Source organism: Mercenaria mercenaria, chromosome 11 (genome assembly GCF_021730395.1).
Source record: "Mercenaria mercenaria strain notata chromosome 11, MADL_Memer_1, whole genome shotgun sequence".
NCBI lineage: Eukaryota > Metazoa > Mollusca > Bivalvia > Venerida > Veneridae > Mercenaria > Mercenaria mercenaria.
This window is the reverse complement of record NC_069371.1, coordinates 64,534,518-64,562,184: the sequence shown is the minus strand read 5'-3', so window position 1 is coordinate 64,562,184 and position 27,667 is coordinate 64,534,518. Positions and strand designations below refer to the sequence as shown.

Here is a 27,667-nt window from a genome sequence, read left to right as displayed (position 1 = left end):
GACGTTCAGATTGTTTTATATTTATGACGGGCAATCTAAACATCAAAACTATGAAGGACCAAAATAATGGAGGATAAATCACTGTACACAGTCATGTAAAGTTATTGGTTTTATCGCTTGCGCATATTGGCGTGTACAGTGCGGCACTGCCTGTGCCGACGAGGATTGAAGGCACTTCGCTTCCTGTACCGCAGGTACTTCGTCAATGTTTACAAAACGAGCGAGATCGGTGAGTGATTTTTGTCATTTTTATCATTTTGTAACTGCATGAAGCATTTTTTTTCAAAAATCGGGGAATGTAGCGGGGTGTAAATGTATCTTATCTACATAGCCATGCTTAAATTTGTGGCAAAAGATCAATTTCCTAGAAACGTAAGGACAAATAAGTTTGGAATGAAACGTGATTTTTTTCACATCAGTGACTGTTTAGACTCATTTCTTTTCGCTGACCAAACGTTGCCGTCTTTGCCGTCGTAAATCATATTTATAAATGACATGTGATCTGCTAAAACATAAAATTTGTCCAGAAAATTCCGAATTTGAACGTTATGCCAATTTTGAAAAAGTGCCGCAGGCATTCGACGATGCCGCAGCCCCTTCGAGGTGCCGCAGGCACTTCTAAAAGTTTCATAAATTTGGCCCATAACTAACCAAATCTCAAATAACTCGCATTCGTACGATTATATTTTATATTCACAAATATAAAAAAAGTATAGCAATCGGTTTATCTTCGCGGGTAATCTTAAACTCTAGTACGTGATTGTTCCGGTCAGTTGATTTCCCAAACATTATGCTTTTTGAAAATTGCCTTCTCTGTCCATCCTATGCTGCCCGATATGTTATTCTTTTTTTCAAAGTTTTGTTTGCAGGAAACGAATAGGTTTTTACGTACATGTAAAAATTCTCCCGTTTGATCGTTTATGAGCTATACTTTTTAAGTTCTCCATTTTTCTGAAAACATTTTTACAATATATATATATATAATTATATATATATATATATATATATATATAAATATATATATATATATATATTTTTTTTATTTTTTTTTTTGTAGATATACTTAATATTTCCAGGAAACGTTAGGCTATTAAAATAACTACAGAAAATTTCAACATCAATATAGTTTCTGATTTTATACCGAAATAACTGTCTAGCTAGTAAATGTTTGCTGTCCACAATGGGCTCTTACACAAATGGTATCGAGATTATAATGTGAATCATCGCAATAATATTTACAGGAAACTTCTGACTATTGAGACTCTTATTAGAAAACTTCGCTTTTTCACGATAATTTCTTGAAGTATCGCGACAGCTACCTACCTATCTCATGGCAGAGGTTATAATGCAGTAATTCGGTCAAAAATGTGCTTCCGTGATGTAGTCGAAAGAAATCTCTAGTAAATAGATCCTAATTTTTCCATTTTTCGTGCATTTGCGCGTAAATTGGGAGCCAAATGAGCATTATTTCACTCGTGGAATGAATTTTAAATAAAATAGGACACTTTCATGCTAATACTCGCATGTTTTCGAGTTGTTTTACGTGAAAACAAAGTAGGGTTTTTATTCTGCTGACCGCTTTCTGAAATGCGGCAATATGAGGGTACCTGACTTCAGTTGACTTGCATTTCACTGCATACTATTAAACATCCCTTTTTCTTTTCGTTTACTTGAAGGAAATGTAAGGGTATCTTGTGGAAATTAGGTCTACGACGGAGTGAAAATCTAGAAACTGTAACAAAATTGTTCTGAAGTAGCTGAATTTTATCTGAAATTTTTTATTGGTATATAGCCTATACCACCATAATGGATTGATATTTAAAGCCTTACAAAGGTTTGGTTCCTTTTATTTTACAACTATGAAGTCAATTTACTACAGTATCATGGGGGCATTTAGTTTCTGTCCTTCTATTTCTCTGTTCTTCCATTTGTCTAGTTTCGGCCAAATTATGTGCGCGGTGATACTTTTTGAAAGTGCCTACGGCACCTCGAAGGGGCTGCGGCATCGTCGAAATGCCTGCGGCACTTTTCCAAAATTGGCATAATGTTCAAATTCGGAATTTTCTGGACAAATTTTATGTTTTAGCAGATCACATGTCATTTATAAATATAATTTACGACGGCAGAGACGATATGGTTTGGGTCAGCGAAAAGAAATGAGTCTAAACAGTCACTGATGTGAAAAAATCACGTTTCATTCCCAACTTATTTGTCCTTACGTTTCTAGGAAATTGATCTTTTGCCACAAATTTTAGCACGGATATGTAGATAACATACATCTACACCCCGCTACATTCCCCGATTTTTGAAAAAAAAATGGTTCATGCAGTAACAAAATGACAAAAATGACAAAAATCACTCACCGGTCTCGCTCGTTTTGTAAACATTGACGAAGTATCTGCGGTACAGGAAGCGAAGTGCCTTCAATTCTCGTCGGCACAGTCAGTACCGCAGGCACTGTTTAGTATTCGTGGTGTAGACACACGGTAAACGTTAATCGTGTACAGTACATACATAGGTTTAGATCATCAGAAAAATCGTAATATTGAATATTATTTGATAATTTTTGCATAAATCAATGAAGAATTGAATCCCCTTTCGTTACATGTAAGTTATATTTGAAATCATGGCCAATTCGGGAAATAATCGGCATTTAAACCTATAGCATGTAAAAAGCGATGAAAATTTCATCGGAAATTGCTTCAGCTATGTTGGTCTTTCGAGTGCTTGACGCAAGTGGGGATATTGCCCATATGAAAAAAAAAACAACATTTTGGTCACACGTTTACGTTACTATCTTTGTCCGCTGTAACGTTGTAAACTGACCCCCATAGGATAATGACCCCCGGTCATTATTTTACATAGAATAATGACCCCTTTTCTATAAAATACTGACACCCTTTATAAAATAATGACCCCCCCCCCCACACCCGATTTTATCTGTAAAATATTGACCCCCACCTAACCTATAACTAACATACTCTGTATCAATTCAAGTCACTGTCGTGTTCTATTGCTTATATTTGTTGTTGTTGTTGTTTCTGTTGATTTTTCTAGTATGCATGCCACTTTTATGCTATGTAAACCTTGTAAGTAACCTTCCTTATATAAATATCTTTACTAATAATTAATACATGTCTGATTAATGCTTACCATGTAAATAAATTTGCTCATTTGGAAACATGCGTGAAAATCCGAAACAATTGCAAACTTATTTTGAACGTATGTATTTATGTATAGTATGACGTTGTCAAAAACCTTTACCCACACTATATACTGCACTAAACCCTACAAATAACCTGTACCCCATTCATGCTCTACTCCGCCAGAAAGCTCTGCTGTACAAACAACCTATGCTGTACCCCACCAACAAGCTATGCTGTACCGTGCCAGAAAGCTCTGCTGTACACACAATCTTTGCTGTTCCCCACCGACAAGCTATACTGTACGCCACCTACGCAATATGCTGTACCCAAAGTACAAGCTATGCTGCACCCCTCCAGTAAGCTCTGCTGTACACACAAACTATGCTGTGCCCTTCCACAAGCTATGCTGTACGCCACCTACGCAAGCTGTACAAAACCTACAAGCTATGCTGCACATCACCAACACGATATGCTGTAGCCTGGTCTCTTTTGAAAGATTTACTAAATATACATTGAAAGGGTGATAAAGACAACATGGAGCAGAGACCACCTATGAGCAGAAACAGCATATGAACAAAAAACAAATGTGAGCAAAGACAGCATATGACCAGAGACCAACTATGAGAAGAGACAGCATATGACCAGAGAACAACTGTGAGCAGAGACAGCATAAGAACAGAGACCAAATGTGAGCAGGGACAACATCTGACCAGAGACTAAATGCGAGCAGAGATAGAAGATATGACCGGAACCAATTGTGAGTTGAGACTTCATATGACCAGAGACAGCACGTGACTAGAGAGCAACTACGAGATGAGACAGCATATGACCAGAGACCAACTGTGAGCGGAGACAGTATATGACCAGAGACCAACTATGCGCGGAGACAGTATATGACCAGAGACCAGCTGTGCGCAAAGACATCATATGACTAGAGAGCAACTGTGAGAAGAGACAACATATGTCCAGAGACCAACTGTGAGCAGAGACGGCATATGACCAGAGACAGCATATGACTAGAGACCAACTGTGAGCAAAGACATCATACGAACAGAGAGCAACTGTGAGAAGAGACAGCATATGTCCAGAGACTAACTATGACCAGAGACAGCATATGACCAGAGACCAACTATGTGATAAGACAGAATATGACCAGAGACCAACTGTGTGATAAGACAGCATATGACCAGAGACCAACTGTGAGCTGAAATGGCATATGACCAGAGACCAACTATGAGCAAAGACATCATACGAACAGAGAGCAACTGTGAGCAGAGACAGCATATGTCCAGAGACCAACTGTGAGCAAAGACATCATACGAACAGAGAGCAACTGTGAGAAGAGACAGCATATGTCCAGAGACCAACTGTGAGCGGAGACAGTATATGACCAGAGACCAACTATGCGCGGAGACAGTATATGACCAGAGACCAGCTGTGCGCAAAGACATCATATGACTAGAGAGCAACTGTGAGAAGAGACAACATATGTCCAGAGACCAACTGTGAGCAGAGACGGCATATGACCAGAGACAGCATATAACTAGAGACCAACTGTGAGCAAAGACATCATACGAACAGAGAGCAACTGTGAGAAGAGACAGCAAATGTCCAGAGACTAACTATGACCAGAGACAGCATATGACCAGAGACCAACTATGTGATAAGATAGAATATGACCAGAGACCAACTGTGTGATCAGACAGCATATGACCAGAGACCAACTGTGAGCTGAGACGGCATATGACCAGAGACCAACTATGTGATAAGACAGCATATGACCAGAGACCAACTGTGAGCAGAGACGGCATATGACCAGAGACCAACTATGTGATAAGACAGCATATGACCAGAGACCAACTGTGAGCAGAGACGGCATATGACCAGAGACCAACTGTGTGATAAGACAACATATGACCAGAGACAAACTGTGAGCAGAGACGGCATATGTCCAGAGACCAACTATGAGCAGAGACAGCATATGACCAGAGACCAACTGTGAGCAGAGACGGCATATGACCAGAGATAGCATATGACTAGAGACCAACTATGAGCAGAGACAGCATATGACCAGAGACCAACAGTGAGCAGAAACAGCGTATGAACAGTGTCCAACTCTGCGAAGAGACAGCATATAACCAGAGACCAACCATAAGCAGAAACAGTATATGGCCAGAGACTTACTTTGAGGAGAGGCAACAAATGATCAGAGACTAAGTATAAGCAGAAACAGTATATGACCAGAGGTCAACTAAGAGATGAGACAGCGATGACCAGAGACCAACTGTGAGCAGAAACAGTATATGACCAGAGACCAACTTTGAGGAGTGGCAACATATGACCAGACACCAACTATAAGAAAAAACAGTAATGACCAGAGACCAACTATGAGCAGAGACAACATATGACTAGTGACCAACTATGAGAAGAGACAGCATATGACCAGAGACAAACTGTGAGCAGAGACAGTATATGACCAGAGACCAACTGTGAGAAGAGACAGCATATGAACAGAGACCAACTGTTAGAAAAGACAGCATATGACCTGAGACCAACTGCGAATAGAGACAACATATGACCAGAGACCAACTGTGAGAAGAGACAGCATATGACCAGAGACCAACTATGAGAAGAGACAACATATGACCAGAGACCAACTGTGAGCAGAGTCAACATATGACCAGAGACCAACTGTGAGCAGAGTCAACATATGACCAGTGACCAAATGTGAGCCGAGTCAACATATGACCAGAGACCAACTGTGAGCAGAGTCAACATATGACTAGAGACCAACTGTGAGCAGGGACAGCATATGACCAGAGACCAACTATGAGAAGAGACAACATATGACTAGTGACCAACTATGAGAAGAGACAGGATATGACCAGAGACCAGCTGTGAGCAGAGACAGAATATGACAAGAGGCAAACTGTGAGCATAGACAGTATATGGCCAGAGACCAACTGTGAGAAGAGACAGCATATGAACAGAGACCAACTGTTAGAAAAGACAGCATATGACCTGAGACCAACTGTAAATAGAGACAACATATGACCAGAGACCAACTATGAGAAGAGACAACATATGACCAGAGGTCAACTGTGACCAGAGACAGCATATGACTAGTAATCAACTGTGACAAAGACAGCATATGACCAGAGACCAACTGTGAGCAGAGACAGAATATGACCAGAGACCAACTGTCAGCAGAGTCAACATATGACCAGAGACCAACTGTCAGCAGAGTCAACATATGACCAGAGACCAACTGTGAACAGGGACAGCATATGACCAGAGACCAACTGTGAGCAGAGACAGCATATGATCAAAGACCAACTGTGAGAAGAGACAGCATATGACCTGAGACCAACTGTGAGAAGAGACAGCATATGACCTGAGACCAACTGTGAGAAGAGACAGCATATGACCAGAGACCAACTGTGAGAAGAGACAGCATATGACCAGCGACCAACTGTGAGCAGAGACAACATATGACTGAAGACCAACTGTGAGCAGAGTCAGCATATGACCAGAGACCAACTGTGAGCAGTGACAGCATATGACTGGAGGCCAACTGTGAGCAGAGACAGCATATGACCAGAAACCAACTGTGAGAAGAGACAGCATATGACTGGAGACCAACTGTGAGCAGAGACAGCATATGACTGGAGACCAACTGTGAGCAGAGACAACATATGACCTGAGACCAACTGTGAGCAGAGACAGCATATGACCAGAAACCAACTGTGAGAAAAGTCAGCATATGACCGGAGACCAACTGTGAGAAGAGACAGCATATGACCAGAGACCAACTGTGAGAAGAGACAGCATATGACAAGCGACCAACTGTGAGCAGAGACAACATATGACTGAAGACCAACTGTAAGCAGAGTCAGCCTATGACCAGAGACCAACTCTGAGCAGCAACAGCATATGACTGGAGACCAACTGTGAGCAGATACAGCATATGACCAGAGACCAACTATGAGTTGAGACAGCATATGACCAGACACCAACTATGAGCAGAGGCAGCATATGACCAGACACCAACTTTTAGCAGAGTCAACATGTAACCAGAGACCAACTGTGAGCAGGTATATATATGAAAAAAGTGACAAAGGGTCATAACTTTCGAATAGGTGGAGCAAATCCAATTTTTTTCTTCCTGTACAACTAGGCATCGGTAGTAGTAATCCCTGAAAGTTTGAATCAGTTCCGTCCTATAATGAATGAGGAGTTGCGGTCACAAAAATGTTGCACGGACGCACGCACGGACGGGTGCCATTACCATATTCTCCTCCGATGCCTATCGGCAGGGGAGAATTTTGTTGTAAGTGTACCTTAAGATGGGTTATTGTTAGGGTTTGGGTAAGGGGGTCGTTATTCTATGGGGGTTCACAATTCTATGTGAGGGTCATTTTTCTACGTGTGGGGAGTCATAATAAAATTTCTTTTTCCACTTACTACGCCAATAAACACGGGTTATTTTAGCAGCAACCTCTTTCACGGAACAACTGAATTTACTGCAAACTTTTATATATGACCGAATTTCTTCAGTATTTGTTATTCGTTTTCCAACCATTTTTGCTACAGTGATCAACGACTGTCCAAACTGAAACAGCGACAACTCGGTAAAACGGTTATTGAAAGGATACATCTAAATACAACTGTCATGACTGTGTAGATAATGAATAGAGGTAATCAGCTGCATAAACATCGACGTGAAATTGCACGCGGAAATGGGGTGTCACCACAATACACAACACTCCTCCTATCTACTTATTAAATGACGTTGACAAATATTAGGCCAAGACAATGTGTTTCATGTCTACACATTTTATTGAATGAAAGTAGCACTGTGCACAGTATATAATGTGTTGAGTTCAAAACACATTTGTGTCTGCAGGGTAAGAAAGTTTTAATGTGTATTTACAAGAGATTAACTTAATAAGTTTGCAGATTAATAAATTCACATTTTAAATTGCCAACCTGCCATCTTGTAGTATAACTCTATTATACCAGTATCAGCAAAGTGATTTTCAAGAAGTTCGTTAATTCAGCAGAAAAAAGTACGTCACTTGGTTATGATGGGTCTTTAAGTCATAAAGTACAAAGTTATGGCTTTAAAACCTAACACAATGATTGAGAACTACTAGAGAAAGATCCCTATTGATTTTGGGGTCAGTGGCTCAAATGTCAGGTTTACATGGTTCTGATTTTATTTCTGGTAATTGTTCAATTTAAGGGTTCTAAATCACAAAGTTTAATAGCTACACCTTTCAAACTTTAAATAATTTAAAACGACTACCTCTTGATGTCTAACATTACTCAAATGTTCTCGGGAAAATTTAGATATGTGCGAAGTTTCACTCCAAAAGGTTTAAATAAATCGAAGACATGTCCAAAATCATATGTCATATTGTTCGAAATTTTAACCGGCTATTAATAGTGTTCATTATTCTGTTTACTAAGTCTTCTCAAATGTGGAAATATAACCCTAAAAGTTCACCGACCGCTAACTTATTTACGAGTTAAAAGTTTTGTTTTTTTTAAAATAAGTCCAGTAAATAAATATGAACAAACAAAACCTTGCCATTAAAGTTATTCTGACACTGTCTGAAAGAAAGCAGGTAAATGTTTACCCATACACAGGTTAGTAAGTCATCGAGATAGATGAAATACCAAATGAATGGAAATGGGTGACTGTGGAATAAGTATGAATTTTAGTAGTTTTTGTTTCGATAAGTAGGGCATGTTCTGTACTTCCCCTGTCTAGTTATTTATGTTTTCTCGTAAAGCACGACGTTAGAAAATAAACGTTTGAATAGTTCATATATATGCTATATTTTATAAACATGTATATGAAACCTCCTAATATTAGACTTTTGAAAAGTGCACACAGATCTGGTGTAAAGTATACCATGGTTCGCTTCTATACTTTTCAACTCTTCACATCTTGTTTCTCGTGCATTGGTATCCATGACCGAGTGGTTAAGGTCGCTAACTTTGAACCAATTGCCCCCTCTCCGCTGTGGGTTCGAAACCTCGCTCAAGGTACAGAATATGTGAGAAAACCAGACCAGTTTGCTTACAGAAGGCCAGTGGTTCTCCCATTCGGGTCTTCATCGTGAGAAGCTTAAAAGTCGACTTACGGCCTAGAATATTGGAGTGTGACATTAGATCTAACAAAAACAAAACGTATTTATTTCTGTGCACTCACGTGGCTTTAACTGTGATTGTGATGGTTCCAGTAAAAGATTCAAGAAGGTGTGGCTCAGATACATCAATAGACACTCCAAATGTCGGCAACACTACAAAGATTTATAAATCAAATAAAGTCATATTTAAGAGAAATATTTTTTTAAAAGACTAGACATAAATACGTTTACTTGCGTTTAAAAGGTGCATCTTTCAGTAAGACTTGCAGATATGTAAGCTTAATTTAAACGGATAAAAAGCTTTTTAAAAATTAACTACTGTGTTCTTTTTCACATTTTGTCTATATGTTTAGTTTTAAAAAGTCAGATAAGTATTACTCTTAATAATGTTACTCCCCTTTTTACATTTTTCACTCATTCTGCGATGGATAAGGTCAGATAAGTAGATTTTGAAGGCAAGATTCTTGCCTTGACGATTTGCAACATGTTTCGCGACACACACACACACACACGTACGCACGCACGCTCACACGCACTCACTCACACACATACACAATGCATCGACAATATCGCAACATAAAATATTGCAATAAAACTGTTTCATTTGACTGAGCTGTTTCAACAGAAGCACATCTTAATATCCAATTAAAATATTTTACGATTCAGCTCTCTTTTGAAAAATTTCCAGATTTACAATAATAATTCTATGGTGTCCCGTTAGGGCCAACGCCGCATACTGTTAGCTAAAAAAAAGCAAACAGCGATGACCCTAATGGGACACGTACAATTGACTAATCGAAAAAATGGTTATTTATAATACATATTTCACTAAATAAGACAACGTTGTTATAAGCATGAAGCTGGTTTGTTTTGAAAGTGTCCACGTTATCAGTATGCAAGATATGATAAATATATTAAGGAAAACGATGGGCGGATGGACGAATAGATGCTGTACGGGTATTAAGCTTACCACGAATGGTATGTTTTACCCCATTTTTGCAGTTAGTAACAGTTCTGACATAACCCAATATGTTGATATTAAATATTTGAATCATAAGGTATATCAGAATATGAATGTATGGCAGACGTGTTTAAATCAATTGATAAGATCAAATACGTTAAATGCTACGGTGAATAAACCCTCGGGCTACGCCAATAAGACATTATTTCACTAAGTGTATTTATTCTCGTCGTGATTAAATTAATCAAAACACGTTTCTTTAATAGGCCCTCTGCGCTTTCCTAATTTCAAAAGTCTGCTTATTATACTGTCTGAATATAAAAGCACATCTGGAAAAGTTTATTTTCCGTCGAAATTTTGTTTAGAAAAAAAAAAGTGTTACAAATAGAAAGCTTATAAAAAAGATCAAATCTCATAACATTTGTGTGAAGAAGGTGTTGCAGCAAGTTGTTTTCGTCAAATTCTGAAGGACGAAACACCTTGTTTTTTTGTGTTTTGACAATTTAAGCTAATATTCTAACCAATAACTTGTTTTACCGGGACCAGTCTTTTTTCTTGTACAATCTAAAATTATAGTGCAAAATTCTGGGTCTTGGAATTCATTTTGAACAAAATTTGTCTTTACATTTTTGTAAAAGAATATATGAAATAATTGTAAACCTCGGCATTTTTCACAAGAAAAGGACTTAAAAAATCATTTTCAGGTTATTTTCGTGACCTGTTAATGTTTCTTGTCAAACCTACCTTAGTACTGAGATTAATTTTGTTAGAAAATTATAGGAATTTAAAACTAAATTTTAAAACAAGATTTTAAAAATAGAACATTTTTGCGTACTTTTCTAGATTTGCGATTGTAGAAAAACACCGCAATAAATGAAATGAAAGCGAACACCGTTACCTATAATTTTTGCTTATTTTTCATTCATTCGCTGAATTCAATAAAAATTAGCAAAATTCCAAGAAAAGTATGTCTATAAGGAGGAAACCCTGTAAAATGAGGTTATCAGATCTATGTGTTTCCGACAGGGAGAGATAAAGAGAAAAAACTCTCACAGCAATTTACTGAGTTCCAGTACAAGGTTAAAAAATAAAGATTAACTACATGAGATAAAATGTAACATTTTCTCAGAATACCGTTTCCAGAAACTAGGTGAACAGATAAACATTTTCCTGGAAAAATAAAAACAAAATTTTACAAGGTTACGAAACTAAAATTCAATACGAATGTTTTGATAAAACATGCAGCAAGACTGCATTTCCTATCCTGAAAAAATGAACCGAACACGAGAATTGCACATGTTTCTTAAAATAAGTAATGCGCACCTACATAGCGATAATTACTGATAACCTGGACTATTTTTATGACAATATCCTGTTTGAATAACCTGACCACAACGGGTCCTGCAACACTAAATTCTACTTGTATTTAATATGGGCTAATTCAGAGACAGTGTAAAAATAATATCAGGTTCCTTGAAATTACATATTTTGTGGATATCTCTTAAATATCTGATAAGAAAGTACACCGAGTGCAAATATCCACAGCGTTTCTTTCTGCAATAATACACCACCAGTCTCACAAGAAAAATTCTGTTTTTGCTTAAATGCAAAATATCCTACCATTTTCTCACAACACAACACCAGAATATTAAAGCAATATAGTTACTGGGCCAGAATAAAACGTTCATCGCCATTTGCTTAAAAAAACTCTCGGTATTCTTTGATAACTGCGTTTTCCCTTTAGGCCAGTGTGTGGGATAAAATACAATGTAAAGAGTTAAAAAAAATTTACAGTACCGTATTCCTTCACTTGAAATAAAGCTCTCTCGATTGTTTCAAACTGAAAAAAAACACACACACACACTTTTCTTAACATTCTATAAATTCCTGAATATGAAATGGGTTTTTTTCGGGAAATGTCGCGTTTATTCGATATATTAAACAGTTTATTAACTTCCCTGCTTTAAAGACGAAATTTGCCGGCAAATGATATCAAAGAATATAGAAATTTTACAAAATTTATGCCAAAAAATAAATTGTAAATGCATGAAATATACGCTTCGCTTTAGTGGTAATGAATGTTCTATGATAATACTCTATGTGCACTCTGTCGTCAATTAGACCATGTATATTTTCTAAGCGTAAGCAATCATTTCCAATCATGTGTAATCATTTATTTGATTAGAACAAGATTAAATATAATAAATGAACACAGGGTATACCTGTCCCATGTAAAATGCACGAGCCGTCCACATTCCGATTTCTGGATACGGTGGTAACGTAAAGTCATTTTGGTAAAACCCGCTTGCTTTAGTTTTTGTAAATACTCTTCTTCCTAGAGTCAAATTTGATGGACTCTTCAAAAAGAAATCAAATAAGTTATTCATAAAATGAAACGATCTATGTAAAGCTGTATTGGCTGCTGATAAAACATAAATGGGCTAATAAGGCCTGTACAGACAGCACAAGCTGCGCCTCACTACAAAAATTTACAGTCAAACCAGGGAAAATGTAGCTCTCTATCAATATGTTCGCAAAATGTTGGGAAGGACCGCTACATCGTTGTTGGTAATATCTGAATTTAGATTCAATAAGAATTGGAATTTTAAGTTTACCATGTCCTTACTACGATATTCACTGCTTTTTACTGTGTACTTACTACAATATCCAATGAAAGTTGCCATTTGTCACCAGAAACCTTTTTCAAAGACTCGTCAAGCGCTAAAACTCTTATCCTCACTACAATGAAATTTACAGATTACTGTGTTATAAGCGTGAAAAAACTGCCGAATCTATGTTAGGATGTTGTTTCAATGATTAAAACATTCTAAGTAGACTTTGATAGAATTTATTAATGCTTTCTGTATTTGCAAATACATGCACATAGTATATACTGAATGCTTATACGGGAACATTACAGTTAGGTGTTATGTGCAAAGTCTCAGCTTTTTTCCGAAAAAAACTTCTAATCAATTGTTCATCAGATATTCTACAATGTTATCAATTTTAAATTCAGTATGGAAGATCTCCTTTATTATATATTTACACATAAAGTTTTACCTTTCTGCAGAGGAGTGTATATAGGCTTGTCAGTCTGTACGATTAAGTATCCAGTCTTATAGCTTAGAACCAAGTCCCTACATATGCTGCTCTCAAAACCGCGTCTGGAGCAAATTCTGATATTCCTGGGTTTTTCATCAATGACACTGTCAAACAGATCATCCTCCGTTACCCGCAAAGTTGTCTGAACTGGGTTCTCTAAGGTAAATATAATGTACAAATAGTATTTACACTTTATGTAACTGTTTGAATATAAATGCAAATATAATGTGTTTAAGTGTCTGGTAGGGACGTTTTACAAATGAACATAATAATTATATTGCTGCAATTTTATAAGGTAAACGGCACTAAGGTTTTGTAGACAGATAGGTAGATTTTATTTCTGTGTACAATGTACATACAGTCCATAAAATAAACAAACGTGTTTGTAAACATGGACGGATCCAAACGGACGGGGAAGAAGCAGTTTATAGAAATATTCCGATGGCAAGATACAATACATATCCGTAGCCCTGACCAACCTATGAACCTGGCATGTCTATTTTATAAGTACATCAACACGGCTGACCCATTTAAACGAGCTGTATTCATGGCAATATATATAACAACATACAGGTAACAATAAACAAGTATGCATGTTAAATAAAGCCATGTCATATACATTATAACACGAAGGATGACACAAATAAAGAGATAGAAATCATCTCTTATTTCCATTGTGGTCCTTGTGTAGTATAATATGGTATGACATGGGAAAACATATCACCGAAAAACGAAAGACTTAGGTTATCGCAGTTCATAGATATAAAATCATAAAAGACTAACATTATCACAGTAGATGGATTAAAAAATAAGTATTATATATTATCATATAATATATTATTCTACATAGCTGGTATTGATAAAAAGGTTACAAGTACGCTGCCTGGGCAGTCCAATCGCGCTGAACTGCATCTTATGTAAAACTTGAAGCTAAATAATGAATGTAAGATATAAAACTTACTATGGTAAAAGCACGCTATGAAATATCTGACAAAAATGATTAGCAGGGAATAAATCTATCAAAATAAAATCGTACTGGAACCTTAAAATGATTAAAACAATTAAAAATTCAGATAATACTAATCAGGTTTTCTTTGACCTTTGACCTAAACGTTGAAATTTATGTTGCATCCCTCACAGTTTGTGTTACAACCGTTATATCCAAAAGATTTTATACCGAAACCTTTCACTTTTGGAATAGCAAAAAGTTTTCTATCTGAATAAGAATTGTCCATATTGTCCAAAGCAAAATTAACTTTTACACTAAATCTTTTGGGTACTTATGTACTGCACTACCAGGAATAAACTTACGTTCGTCTGCTACCGTCACTGTTTTTGTTGATATCTGTTTATTCCTGTGCTCCAGCCATACCTGTAAAGAGACAGACAGAGACAAGCTTCTTTGTCTGACGGCACCTAAGTAAGGGCAATTATTTGCATGCATATTTATAATGAGATAACAGACTGCTAGCTAGCCTGGTATCCCATTATTACTTAACAGTGTTTTCTTTATGTTTTATAGGATTTCTAGGAACCACAAAATGAAATGAAGGCCATCTGAATCACTCGTCCAATGTGAAGTGAAAATATACAGCATTGTGTTTCAGTGATGAAACAAAGATGATCTTTGACAACTTTTGAGTGCCAGAATGTTTTTAATGAGATGTTGCCTCGATTTTATTGCAAACTTTACATCGCCAAATTTGTAAGTGTCAAAAAGATGCATTACTCAAGCCTCCGTTACTAGATGGTTTATGTTGTTGCTCAACTTCTATGTTTAATATTGCCGACTGACTTCTATGATTTATGTTGATGGCTGACTTCTATAATTTATACTGCCGACTGACTTCTATGATTTATGTTGCTGGCTGACTTCTATGATTTATGTTGCCGACTGACTTCTATGATTTATGTTGCTGGCTGACTTCTATAATTTATGTTGCCGACTGACTTCTATGATTTATGTTGCTGGCTGACTTCTATAATTTATGTTGCTGGCTGACTTCTATGATTTATGTTGCCGGCTGATTTCTATGATTTATGTTGACGGTTGACTTCTATGATTTATGTTGCATGCTGACTGCTATGATTTATGTTGCCATCTGACTTCTATGGTTTATGCTGCGGGTTAAATTCTATGATTTATGTTGTGGCTGACTTCTATGATTTATGTTGCCGGCAGACTTCTATGATTTAAATTGCCGGCTGACTTCTATGATTTATGTTGCCGGCTGACTTCTATGATCTATGTTGCCAGGTGACTCCTATGGTTTGTGTTGCCGGCTGACTTCTATGATTTATGTTGCTGGCGGACTTCTATGCTTTATGTTGCCGGCTGACCTTTATGATTTATGTTGCCGGCTGACTTCTACAGTTAATACTGCCAACTGACTTCTATGATTTATGTTACTGGCTGACTTCTATGATTTATGTTGTCGGCTGACTTCTATGGATTATGTTTCCGGCTGATTTCTATGTTTAATATTGCCGACTGACTTCTATGATTTATGTTGCCGGCTGACTTCTATGGTTTATGTTGCCGACTGACTTCTATGATTTAAGTTGCTGGCTGACTTCTATGATTTATGTTGCCTACTGACTTCTATGATTTATGTTGTCGGCTGACCTCTATGATTTATGTTGCCGGCTGACTTCTATGGTTAATATTGCCAACTGATTTCTATGGTGTATGTTACCAGCTGACAACTATGATTTATGTTGCCGGCTGACTTCTATGATTTATACTGCGGGCTGATTTCTATAGGTAATGTTGTTGCCTTGTTTCTGTGGTATATGTTGTTGGCTGTTCTGTGGCCTATATATATAGTTTATGTTGTTGCCCCTCTTCTATGGTTTATATTGCTGACTGATTTCTATGGTTTATATTGCTGGCTGACTTCTATAATTTGGTGGTATATGTTCTTGGCTGTGTTCTATGTTTTATGTTGTCCGCTGGCTTCTGTGGTTAATGTTGTTGCCCGATTTTTATGACATATCTTGTTGGTAGACTATTGTAGTTTATGCTGACTTATATGGTTTATGCTTCTGGCTGACCTCTATGGCTTATGTTGCTGGCTGACCTCTATGGTTCATGTTGCTGGCTGCCGTCTATGACTTACGTTGCTGGCTGACCTCTATGGTTTATGTTGCTGGCTGACGTCTATGGCTTATGTTGCTGGCTGACCTCTATTGTTTATGTTGCTGGCTGACGTCTACGGCTTATGCTGTTAGCTGACCTGTATGGTTCATGTTGTTGGCTGAGCTTTATGGTTTATGTTGCTGGCTGACGTCTACGGTTTATGCTATTAGCTGACCTCTATGGCTTATGTTGCTGGCTGACCTCTATGGCTTATGTTGCTGGCTGACCTCTATGACTTCTGTTGCTGGCTGACCTCTATGGTTTATGTTGCTGGCTGACCTCTATGACTTCTGTTGCTGGCTGACCTCTATGGTTTATGTTGCTGGCTGACGTCTACGGCTTATGCTGTTAGCTGACCTCTATGGTTCATGTTGTTGGCTGACCTCTATCGTTTATGTGGCTGACTGACGTCTACGGCTTATGCTGTTAGCTGACCTCTATGGCATGTTGCTGGCTGACGTCTACGACTTATGCTGTTAGCTTACCTCTATGGTTTATGCTACTGGCTGACGTCTAGGGCTTATGCTATTAGCTGACTTCTATAGCTTATACTGTTGGCTGACCTCTATGGTTTATGTTGCTGGCTGACTTCTATGGCTTTTATTGATGACTGACTTTTATGGTTAATGTGGCTGGCTGCCTTTTTTCAGTTTATACTGTTGCCTGAATTTTATGCTTTATGTTGCTTACTCATTTCTGTGGCTGATTTTGGCTAACTTCCATGGTTTAAGTTGTTGACCAACTTCTATCACATTTTGTATTTATGTTACTGGCAAACTTCTATGGTTTATGTTGTTGGTTGACCTCTATTGCTTATATTGATTACTTGCCTACTTCTATGGTTAACGTTTTTATGTTGTAAGCTGAATTATATAGCTTATGTTGCTAGCTGACTTCTAAGGCCTAGGCCGTTGGCTGTCTTTCATTGTCTATGTTTTTAACGACTTTTATTATTTATTGCTAGCTGACTTCTGTGGTTTATGTTGCTAGCTGACGTCTGTTCTTTACTGAAATCGCTGACTTCTATGGTCTAGGTTGTTGGCTGTCTTCTATGGTCTATGTTTTTGTACGACTTTTATGGTTTATATTGCTTACTGACTTCTATTGTTTATGACTTTATGTTGCTAGCTAAATTCTATGGTTTATAATGAAGACTGACTTCTATGGTTTATGTTGCTGGCTGACTTAAATGGTTTAAGTGCTTTATTATAGTTTATCTTGCTAGCTGACTTCTATGGATTATGTTGTTAGCTGAAGGCTATGGTTTATGCGGCTTGTTTTCGAATCATCTATCTCATTAGCTATCCAACTGAGGTGTGGAAAATCAATCATACCTTTCATATAGTAATACTGTTTCGACATCTGACAAGTTGACAAAATGAACAGAGATCAAAGAACATATACTACTTACCGTGACAGCTACATTGCGCTGACTTCCAAAGATACTGACTGTTACTGTTTCCTGGTGGTCAAACCTGATAACATTTGGCGCTACCACGAAGTAGTATTCCGAGCTGTGATAAGAATTTAAAACAGAATGCAGAATGATAAAGTTTAAAGCAAAATGCAAAATTGCAACATCTTTAATATATCACTTTGTGGTGTTATCTAGGTTACGAGAAATTCAACTTGTAAGAACAATTCATTAGGCATTTATTTTATATTTTCCTTGATGCTTAATTATTGTGTATGATATGGGCTAAGTTACTGGCTTGAACTTTTTGTAAACATAGATCATAGACGAAACACTTTACATGCAAAAAGCTAACTATGTAATGTGTATATTTATTAAGTTGTTCTTTTTTCACCCGTTAAATGTTTTGTTTATTCGATTGTCTACCCAGTTTCCTTTCTAAATATACCAAAATCAAATTCTATTGGTCATATACCATTTATAAATACAATCCAGTAAGTTTAATCACATAGGCAAGGCAACTTGCTTAAAAGCTGTTTATCCCATTTAGTCAAGAAGGTTTGATCGAAGGCAAGGCAAATTGATTAGAAGATGAATATTCCATTTAGTTAAGTAAGCAGAGACCTCCGCCCAAGGTTATAAAGCTCAGTGTGAGACCAGGTTCACAATGCTGCTGTCCTACCATTGGTAATTTCAATACTGAGCTCACAGTGTAGTCCTGCCGTTGGTCAAATTCAAAACTGAGCTCACAATACTGTCCTATCATTGGTCAATTTCAAAACTGATCTTACAATACTGTCCTGCCATTGGTCAATTTCAAAACTGAGCTCACAATACTGTCCTGCCATTGGTCAATTTCAAAACTGAGCTCACAGTGTTGTCCTGCCATTGGTCAATTACAAAACTGAGCTCACAATACTGTCCTGCCATTTGTCAATTTCGAAACTGAGCTCAAAATGCTGTCCTGCCATTGGCCAATTACAAAACTGAGCTCACAATACTGTCCTGCCATTGGTCAATTTCAAAACTGCCCTCACAAAGCTGTCATGCCATTGGTCAATTTCAAAACTGAGCTCACAAATTACAAAACTTGGCCCACAATGCTGTCCTGCCATTGGTCAATTTCAAAACTGAGCTCACAAATTACAAAACTTGGCCCACAATGCCGTCCTGCCATTGATCAATTTCAAAACTGAGCTCACAATGCTGTTCTGCCATAGGTCAATTTCAAAACTGAGCTCAGAATCAACCAGTCAGATACTGGCGTTTTGAGATTAGTCTTCAAAAATAGAATCATAACCTCGAAATTAAAACCATCTTTCAAGATGACGCAGTTAAATCATAGAGATGAAAAAAAAACATCCAGATGATTCGAGAAGAAAACAATACGTCCTGATTCATTTTGGTTTTCAGTTACTTTCAGAGAACAAGCAAAATTACGGGATACAGCGAAATTTATAGATATTAATCAGAAATATGACGATCAATGTAAAGTATATAGAACTGACCTGTAACAAGAAACAATTAATGCTCCGATCACAAAACAAAACGCTACAACCGTCATCTTCAACTCACAAGTGAGTTCTGCTTATTTCTTATTTCTGATTTCTAAGAAAATGTATGTTTTTTTATTTGTTTACAATTCCTGGAAACCCGGAACTAAATTTTTACTGCGTCGGAATGCTAAAATGCCTTGATAACTGATAAAGATGATGAATGCTAAGATAAACAAGATTTTCCATGTGAAAATATATACCAGATGGAATATGTAATTTAGCTTTAATATATTATGTACAGTTTAAGTATACACGATGTTAAATCTGAACTGTGAAATTTGCTTTTTTCAGAATTTAAAAGTTTATAGGCAGTCTTCCTTAGTTTAACAAGTGAATGAAGTATTGCCATGCAATACAAAGTCCCCTACTGGAAGGCGCCTAATTTTCTCTGCTGCAGTGTAACATAATAAACTGATATCTGTCAAAGATGTATAAACAATATTGTACTATATATACAATATGTAATAATAAAACAATTAGATTAAAATTTGCATATATAAAAACCTACAGTTGGTTCATATGGAATTTTTCGGCGCATTATAAAAAAATGTTATCATATACCGTTAACACGGGTATGAAACGTTGCCTGCGGCACAAAATGTGCCGCACTGAAATGAAGGCATCGTGCCTCCGGAGGCGCAGGCATTGCGCAGGATGTTTACAAAAATAACGAGCAAGGTGAGTAAAATTGAATGTTTTTGATTATTGTCTTATAACAGTAAAAACTTATTAGAAATTGGGGAATGCAGCGGGATGTAGTTGTGTCTTGCCGACAAATCCATGCCCAATTTGTGAACAAATATGTAATATTGTTACTTTGCGCGTGTTTTTCATCGGAAACAGTAACGTGAAAATTACAAAAGCAGTGAATATTCAGAGTCATTTCACCTCCTGCTGGAAAAGAAATGATGTATTTCTGCAGTATATCATATAAAGACATGATATCTGATCGATTGAGATAAAATACATGCCTAGGAAATGGCATATCCCCACGTTCTGCCGACTTTTCAGTCCAGTGCCGCAGGCATCTCGATGGTGCTGCAGACATCGCGAGAGGCGCAGTCATCTTGAATACTATTGTAGTCAGTAGTACGTGTAATTTCGACCTTCTAATATGTATTGAAGTACAAAAATATCAATAACAATGTTGTTCCTCCAGTTATTATAGTAGTAAGACAAATCTTCTCAATCCGAACTTTGTAATATAATAGCTATTTTAAGAAGTTTGCAGTATTTTTTCTCGTTGTGTTTGGGAATGGGGCCAGGGTAAATCACGTCATTTTGTATCAAGTTGGGATTCATTTTCTCCCGTAAAATAGCAATATTCAATTACTAAATATCCCATTTGTAACAATTATTGATGATTATAGTTCAAAGCAAGGTATGAAAATCAGCGTACGAGCACAAAAACTCATAATTTTTGCCATTTTTCAACCAATTTTAATGTTTTTGTTTTAGCATCGAGTTTTTTTTACAGTTTAGGCGTACTGTTTTATTAGCGGCGAGCTGAATTTCACCCCCGCCCCCTCCCCTCCAAAAAATAATAAAAATAAATAAAAACAAAATAATAAAAATGAATAAATGGTGAGCAAAAAGACCAAAAAAAACACACACAAACACAAAACATGTAATCTCTCTCGCTTATCTCGCGTTATGTTTTTCTATAACAGTATATCAGCACAAATTTCACTGTTAAGTCAAGATATTTACATACGAACGAAGAATATTTAAAACGATACTGTTCCAAAGTTTTGTGTTGAAAAGAACCAATGAAAAAAATGTCCGAAATGGGGCTTAACTTGTTCTAATCATTTCTGAAATTCTACAAAAATATTAACATATTTTACTCACTCTTAGTCGTTCAACTATGATTTAGGTCTGTGCACTGACTGTACACATAAAATTTTCGTCTGATCATAAGGTGAAATGATTTTCTTTTTCCTTTTTATATACACTGAATGCATGTACATCCATCTGAAAATATAATATAAACAAGATATTTAACTATAGATAACTTCATTGTTTCTTTTCCACACAAAACTTGGGAACGGTATCGTTTTAAGGGAAGTTTCATGTTTTTACGTTTTTTGTGTCTTCAGAAAACCCCAAAACAATGATATTTCGCCATTTTTTTTTGGGGGGGGGGGGGGGGGGGGGGGGGGGGGGGGGGGGGGGGCGAAATTCAGCTCATCGCTTATCAAAATAGTACGCCCAAACTGTAAACAAAGAACTAAAAATACAAGCTCTTTGCTGTGAAAAATAAAAACTTGATGCTGAAACAAAAACATCAAAATTGGTTGAAAACTGACAAAAGTTATGACAGTTTTTGTGCTCAAATGCTAGTTTCCATACCTTGCTTTGAACTTAGCATCAATAATTGTTACAAATGGGAATGTTTGGTAATTGAATATTGTTTTTCAGGAGAAATTAATCCTAATTCGATATAAAATGACGTGATTTTCTCAACTGGGAGGCACCTGGTCCCATCCCCCAAAAGAGCAAGAAAAAATATTGCAAACTTCTTAAAATAGCTATTTATATTACAAAGTTCGGATTGAGAAGACTTGTCTTACACAATAACTGGAGGAACAACATTGTTATTGATATTTTTGTACTTAAATACATCTTTCAGGTCGAAATTACACGTACTACCGACCAAAATAGTATTCAAGATGACTGTGCCTCTCACGATGTCTGCGGCACCATCGAGATGCCTGCGGCACTGGACTGAAAAGTCGGCAGAACGTGGGGATATGCCTTTTCCTTCACATGTATCTTATCTCAGTCGATCAGATGTCATGCCTTTATATAATATACTACAGAAATACATCATTCCTTTTACAGCAGGATATGAAATGACTCTGAATATTCACTGCTTTTGTAATTTTCACGTTACTATATCCAATGAAAAACACGCGCAAAATAACAATATTACATATTTCTTCACAAACTGGGCATGGATTTGTCGGCAAGACACAACTTCATCCCGCTGCATTCCCCGATTTCTAAAAAGTTTTTACTGTAAAAAGACAATAACCAAAAACATTCAATTTTACTCACCTTGCTCGTTATTTTTGTAAACATCCTGCGCAATGCCTGCGCCTCCGGAGGCACGATGCCTTCATTTCAGTGCGGCACATTTTGTGCCGCGGGCAACGTTTCATACCCGTGTATAAGTACTTATTTCTGCGGGCTTAATAATCTGCGATTTTTTCAAAAATGAGGTGTTATTAAATTTCTGCGTACCTTATTTCTGCGGTGTCTTCCTTCTCACGTTAAGTTGGATTTATTTCTGCGGTTCTGTATTCACCGGTTGTTTCATTAATTTCAAATAGACAGGTACGTATTTAGTTGTTATTGTGACAGTTATGTTGGCTTCCGGATTGAAAATAAAAATTGACGAATACTAATTTGACATCGTCATCGTAACATAATGTTGAGTGTTAAATAAAAACGCAAGAAAAACGGTCATTTTATAAATACAGTCATACCAAACAGACATGAAAAATGCTTGAATCTATATTTTGCAAACATTCTCATCTGTGTATTGTAACGGTATGATAATGTTTGTTAATCACGCCTTTTTCAAGTCCCAAACAAAAAATGGCAAATATAACCAGGGGAGCGTGCTTATTCAGGAAATCCTCTATTTCCGATTCAAACTCTTTCACAAACGTGTCTATATTCTGTGAATCAACTTTTATTGCACTTAGGTCGCTTGAAAATTCTGATTCGTTCAAATTTTTAAAATTTCTAAATGACACGTTCCTACTAGTAATAGTCTCTTTTTTAACATCTAAGAGAACCATAACAACACAGTGATCAGATAAAAATGGCCCAGGCTCACATTTCTCTACATGAACACCATTAAGTGACTCAGTTATGACTAGATCCAAGCTATGTCCTCCTGTATGTACTGAAATCAACGTGTTTTCCAGGCCCATTGCTACTATGAAGTCCTTGAAGTTTGTAATAGAACTGTTGTCATCGTTTATATGCAAGTTGAAATATCCCATTATAAGTAAATTGTCATAATGTGGTAAAATATTTTCGATGAAATCAAACAATTCAGCAACGAACTGGTTACCAGTCGATACAGCCGTGGGTCTATACACACCCACTAGGTGTATGGTTAAATTTTTGAAAACGAGTTTCCAAATACCATATTCAAAGCTTCGAACAGTGCCGTGAGTTACCCTTCGCATATTAATCGTATTTCTACAAGTGATCGCAACACCACCTTTTTTTCTATTACTTACGCTTAATTTATGTCCATTCTGGTTCAAGTCAGAAGTTTTTGTAAGATATTGTTATACCTTGATGCATGACAGAGCTCTGGATCGGACAGGAAAAAAACCCTATTGACCTTTGACCTCCAATTGTGACCTTGACCTTTGGGCTAGGGGTCCGGGTTTTGTGTCTGACACGTCGTCTCACCATGGGGAAAATATGTGCCAAATAATATAAAAAATCCCTTCATGAATGGAAGAGTTATTGTGACCTTGACCTTTGAGATAGGGGTCCGGGTTTTGCGCATGACACGTCGTCTCATCATGGGGAACATTTGTGCCAAGTAATATTGAAATCCCTTCATGGATGACAGAGTAATGGACCGGACACGAAATTGCGGACGGACGGACGGAAAAATGCATTCCTATAGTCCCCGAAACTGGTTTTCAGCCAGTAGAGGACTAATTATTCCTTTGCTCTTCCAATGAATTTATGTCAACATAATAACCTAAGTTATATTAACGAAACTTCTGACAGGCTCTACTATGACAGATATTAAATACCAATCAACATTTCTTTAATTCTTTAACATTATATAACTGTCAGCAGCTCTACAATCTCTGTCTTCAAAGTGGCGGCCGCACTGGAAAGGCTGCACTGTATACACTCGCGCCGACTTCAAGTCAACATTCAGCAGAAGTGGTCGCCATGGAGAGGGTGCACTGTATAGAACCGCGCGGACTTTAAGCCAACATTTAGGAGTGGTGGTCGCCCTGGAGATATTTCACTGTATATACTCTCACGGACTTCAAGTCAACATTCAGCTAAGATGGTCGCCCTGGAGGGGTTCCGCTGTATACATCCGCCCGGAATTTAAGTCAACATTCAGCAGTGGCGGTCGCCCTGGAGAGGTTGCACTGTATACACTCGCGCGAGCTTCAAGTCAACATTCAGGAGTGGTGGTCGCCGTGGAGAGGTTGCATTGTATACACTCGCGCGAGCTTCAAGTCAACATTCAGGAGTGGTTGTCGCACTGGAGATGTTGTACTGTATATACTCGCGCGGGCTTCAAGTCAACATTCAGGAGTGGCGGTCGCCCTGGAGAGGTTGCACTGTATATTCCAGCGGGCTTCAAGCCAACATTCAGGAGTGGTAATCCCTCTAGAGATGTTGCACTGTATACACTCGCGCCGGCTTCAAGTCAACATGCAAGAGCGGTGGTCGCCCTGGAGCGGCTGCACTGTATACACTCGCGCGGACATCAAGTCAACATTCAGGAGTGGTGGTCGCCCTGGAGATGTTGCACTGTATACACTCGCGCGGGCTTCAAGTACACATACAGGAGTGGTGGTTGCACTGTATACACATGCGCGAACTTCAATTTAACATTTAGGAGTGGTGGCCGCCCTGGAGATGTTGCACTGTATACACTCGCGTCGCTCTGGAGATGTTGCACTGTATACAATCGTGCGGACTTCAAGCCAACATTCAGGAGTGGTGGTTGCCCTGGAGATGTTGCACTGTACACACTCGCGCAGACTTCAAGCCAACATTTAGGAGTGGTGGTTGCCCTGGAGAAGTTGCACTGTATACACTCGTGTGGGCTTCAAATCAACATTCAGGAGTGGTGGTCGCCCTGGAGTGGTTGCACTGTATACACTCGCGCGGGCCTCAAGCCAACATTCAGGAGAGGTGGTCGCTCTGGAGCGGATGCACTTTAAACGCTCGCGCGGACTTCAAGTCAACATTAAGGAGTAGTGGTGGCCCTGGAGATGTTGCACTGTATACACTTGCGTGGACTTCAGGTCAGCATTCAGGAGTGGTGGTCGGCATGGAGATGTTGCACTGTTTACACACGCGAGGACTTCAAGTCAACATTAAGGAGTGGTGGTCGCCCTGGGGCGGTTGCACTGTATACACTCGCGGGGACTTTAAGCCAACATGCAGGATTGGTGGTTGGCATGGAGATATTGCAATGTTTACACTCGTGCGGACTTCAAGTCAACATTCAGGATTGGTGGTCGCCCTGGAGAGGTTGCACTGTATACTCCCCCGGACTTCAATTCAACATTCAGGAGTGGTTGTCGCTCTGGAGATGTTGCACTGTTTACACTCGCGCGGACTTCGAGTCAACATTCAGGGGTGATGGTCGCCCTGGAGATGTTGCACTGTATAAAATCATTTGATATCACGATCAAAATTTTCTTTTCTTTTTTATGATATCATTAAAACTCATTTATTGATATCAGAAAATGGATAAGGCCTTTTATTTTTGATCTTTCGGTTTACGGAACCGCCGCTCAGAAAAACGTGTTTTCAGAAAAAAAATAAAATTGAAAAAACGTGATTTTTTTATTTCCTCCGCTATGACATGAAAGCTTGCAGAAGAAAAAATGCATCGCGTATTCCAAAAAGAAAAAAAAGTCTCGTTCTTCGAATATCCGTCACGGCGAACGAGTCAAATCAACATTAGGAATTCCTGTAATTCTATTTTTAAACTTCATATCTTATGCATGACGTAAACGTCCAATTAAAATTTCCGATATATACTGCGCCCAATCAACATGCTTGTTACGCAATTTACGAAACGTTTAAAAATGGCTGCGCCCAGGCTGTATTATTTCCAAAGTTTGGAAGTAATTTTAATGAAAATGCAAGAACATTCAAAGTTGCGACGTAGTGCTTTCCTGAAAAAATGGCCAATTGTCGGTGATATGCAGTCTGTATTTAGTATACAACTACGTTTATGGTAACTGTCGTTCCAATAGCGCAATGCTTATTACGGTGATTCTATGCACCACTTATTACGCGAACTTGAAAATATTTTCCCCCGAAAAATATCATTTAAATACACAGTGATGATAGTACTTTTGTTTGGTGATATAAACTGGTACAGGGGACATTAAAACTGTGTAAGTCCCGGTAAGCAAACGTTTAGTCTGTACAGCTTTTTGGCGTCCAGTTACCTATTTTGTTTATAAGTTATGAATTACCTATTTTTAATGAAATTATTGTACGTTATGTATTAACATCAGATTAATGTTGATTATAGATGTAATTACTGTCTTTTCCAATGTAGCTGTGCAGTAGATGTGGCAAGACAAATATTGACTAACAGAATTTTCAAAGATCATTGCAAAGATGAACTGTTATGTTACATTAGGCCTATTCATAAAATAAATTAACAAATACCTTGGAAGAAAACCATATGAGGAAAGGCAAGGCTTCCAGTTAACAGACATAGGCTAGGTGTCTGTTTACCAGATGGCTAGACACTTCCTATTCCTAACACTTAAAAAGATAATTGCTTATTAGGCACAGTGTAGTGTATGCTGTACCTCTAAGTTTCAGACTGGGTCCATTAACAGCCAAGATGCTTGAAAGCTGCTGAGTGTAAAAGCATATATCCATGGTGACAGTGTTGTTCAAATGTGAGGGATAGTAGATTCTTCCATCTGTTGTTTTAACAGAATGTATTAATTTCAGTCAGTGTTTAACATAGGACTTCTATGTCTCCAAGACTCCAATCATTTAGTTTGTGAGAATATATGCAGTTTTTATGTATAGTACAGTCCTTTCAAGAAAAATATTACAGCTACCTGCCCAGCTGTATATTAATGTAATTTCACAGAAATACCAAGACAAATTTTTTTCTCAAGCTGCTATGACAAGCCCCAAGGCTCATTTTTAATCAAATATAACCAAGGTCACAGGTATATTTGCAGGAAAAAGCATCAAAAGTGGGAAAGAAGATTATAACATGCAGCCTGTGTGATATTATGTAGAATTTACCCATATTCCTTTCAAAGGTCCGTTTCCTACGGAAAAAAAAAATTCTGATTCTGTTTTTTAATTTTATTTTTTTTCCCTCCTCCTACGACCATGTGTCATCCTGGCGGTTCGTAAACCAAAAAATAAAAAAATAATGGCCTAAGTGATAACAATAAATGGATAAAATTAT

At 37.7% G+C, this 27,667-nt stretch overlaps 1 protein-coding gene across 1 annotated transcript in view; it reads right to left on the bottom strand.

The window, feature by feature from the left end:
- Positions 1 to 19,583, bottom strand: part of LOC123531058 (venom factor-like) — a 142,641-nt gene extending 123,058 nt beyond the window's left edge. Inside the window, exons 1-8 of the mRNA XM_053517587.1 lie at positions 19,429 to 19,583; positions 17,918 to 18,020; positions 14,679 to 14,739; positions 13,326 to 13,523; positions 12,925 to 13,004; positions 12,488 to 12,622; positions 12,063 to 12,105; positions 9,367 to 9,457 (exon numbers count right to left, since the gene is read on the bottom strand). Of these exons, the coding sequence (XP_053373562.1) occupies positions 9,367 to 9,457; positions 12,063 to 12,105; positions 12,488 to 12,622; positions 12,925 to 13,004; positions 13,326 to 13,523; positions 14,679 to 14,739; positions 17,918 to 18,020; positions 19,429 to 19,484 (767 nt within the window). The 5' untranslated portion in view covers positions 19,485 to 19,583. The remainder of the gene's footprint in view (positions 1 to 9,366; positions 9,458 to 12,062; positions 12,106 to 12,487; positions 12,623 to 12,924; positions 13,005 to 13,325; positions 13,524 to 14,678; positions 14,740 to 17,917; positions 18,021 to 19,428) is intronic.
- Positions 19,584 to 27,667: the final 8,084 nt, after the last annotated feature.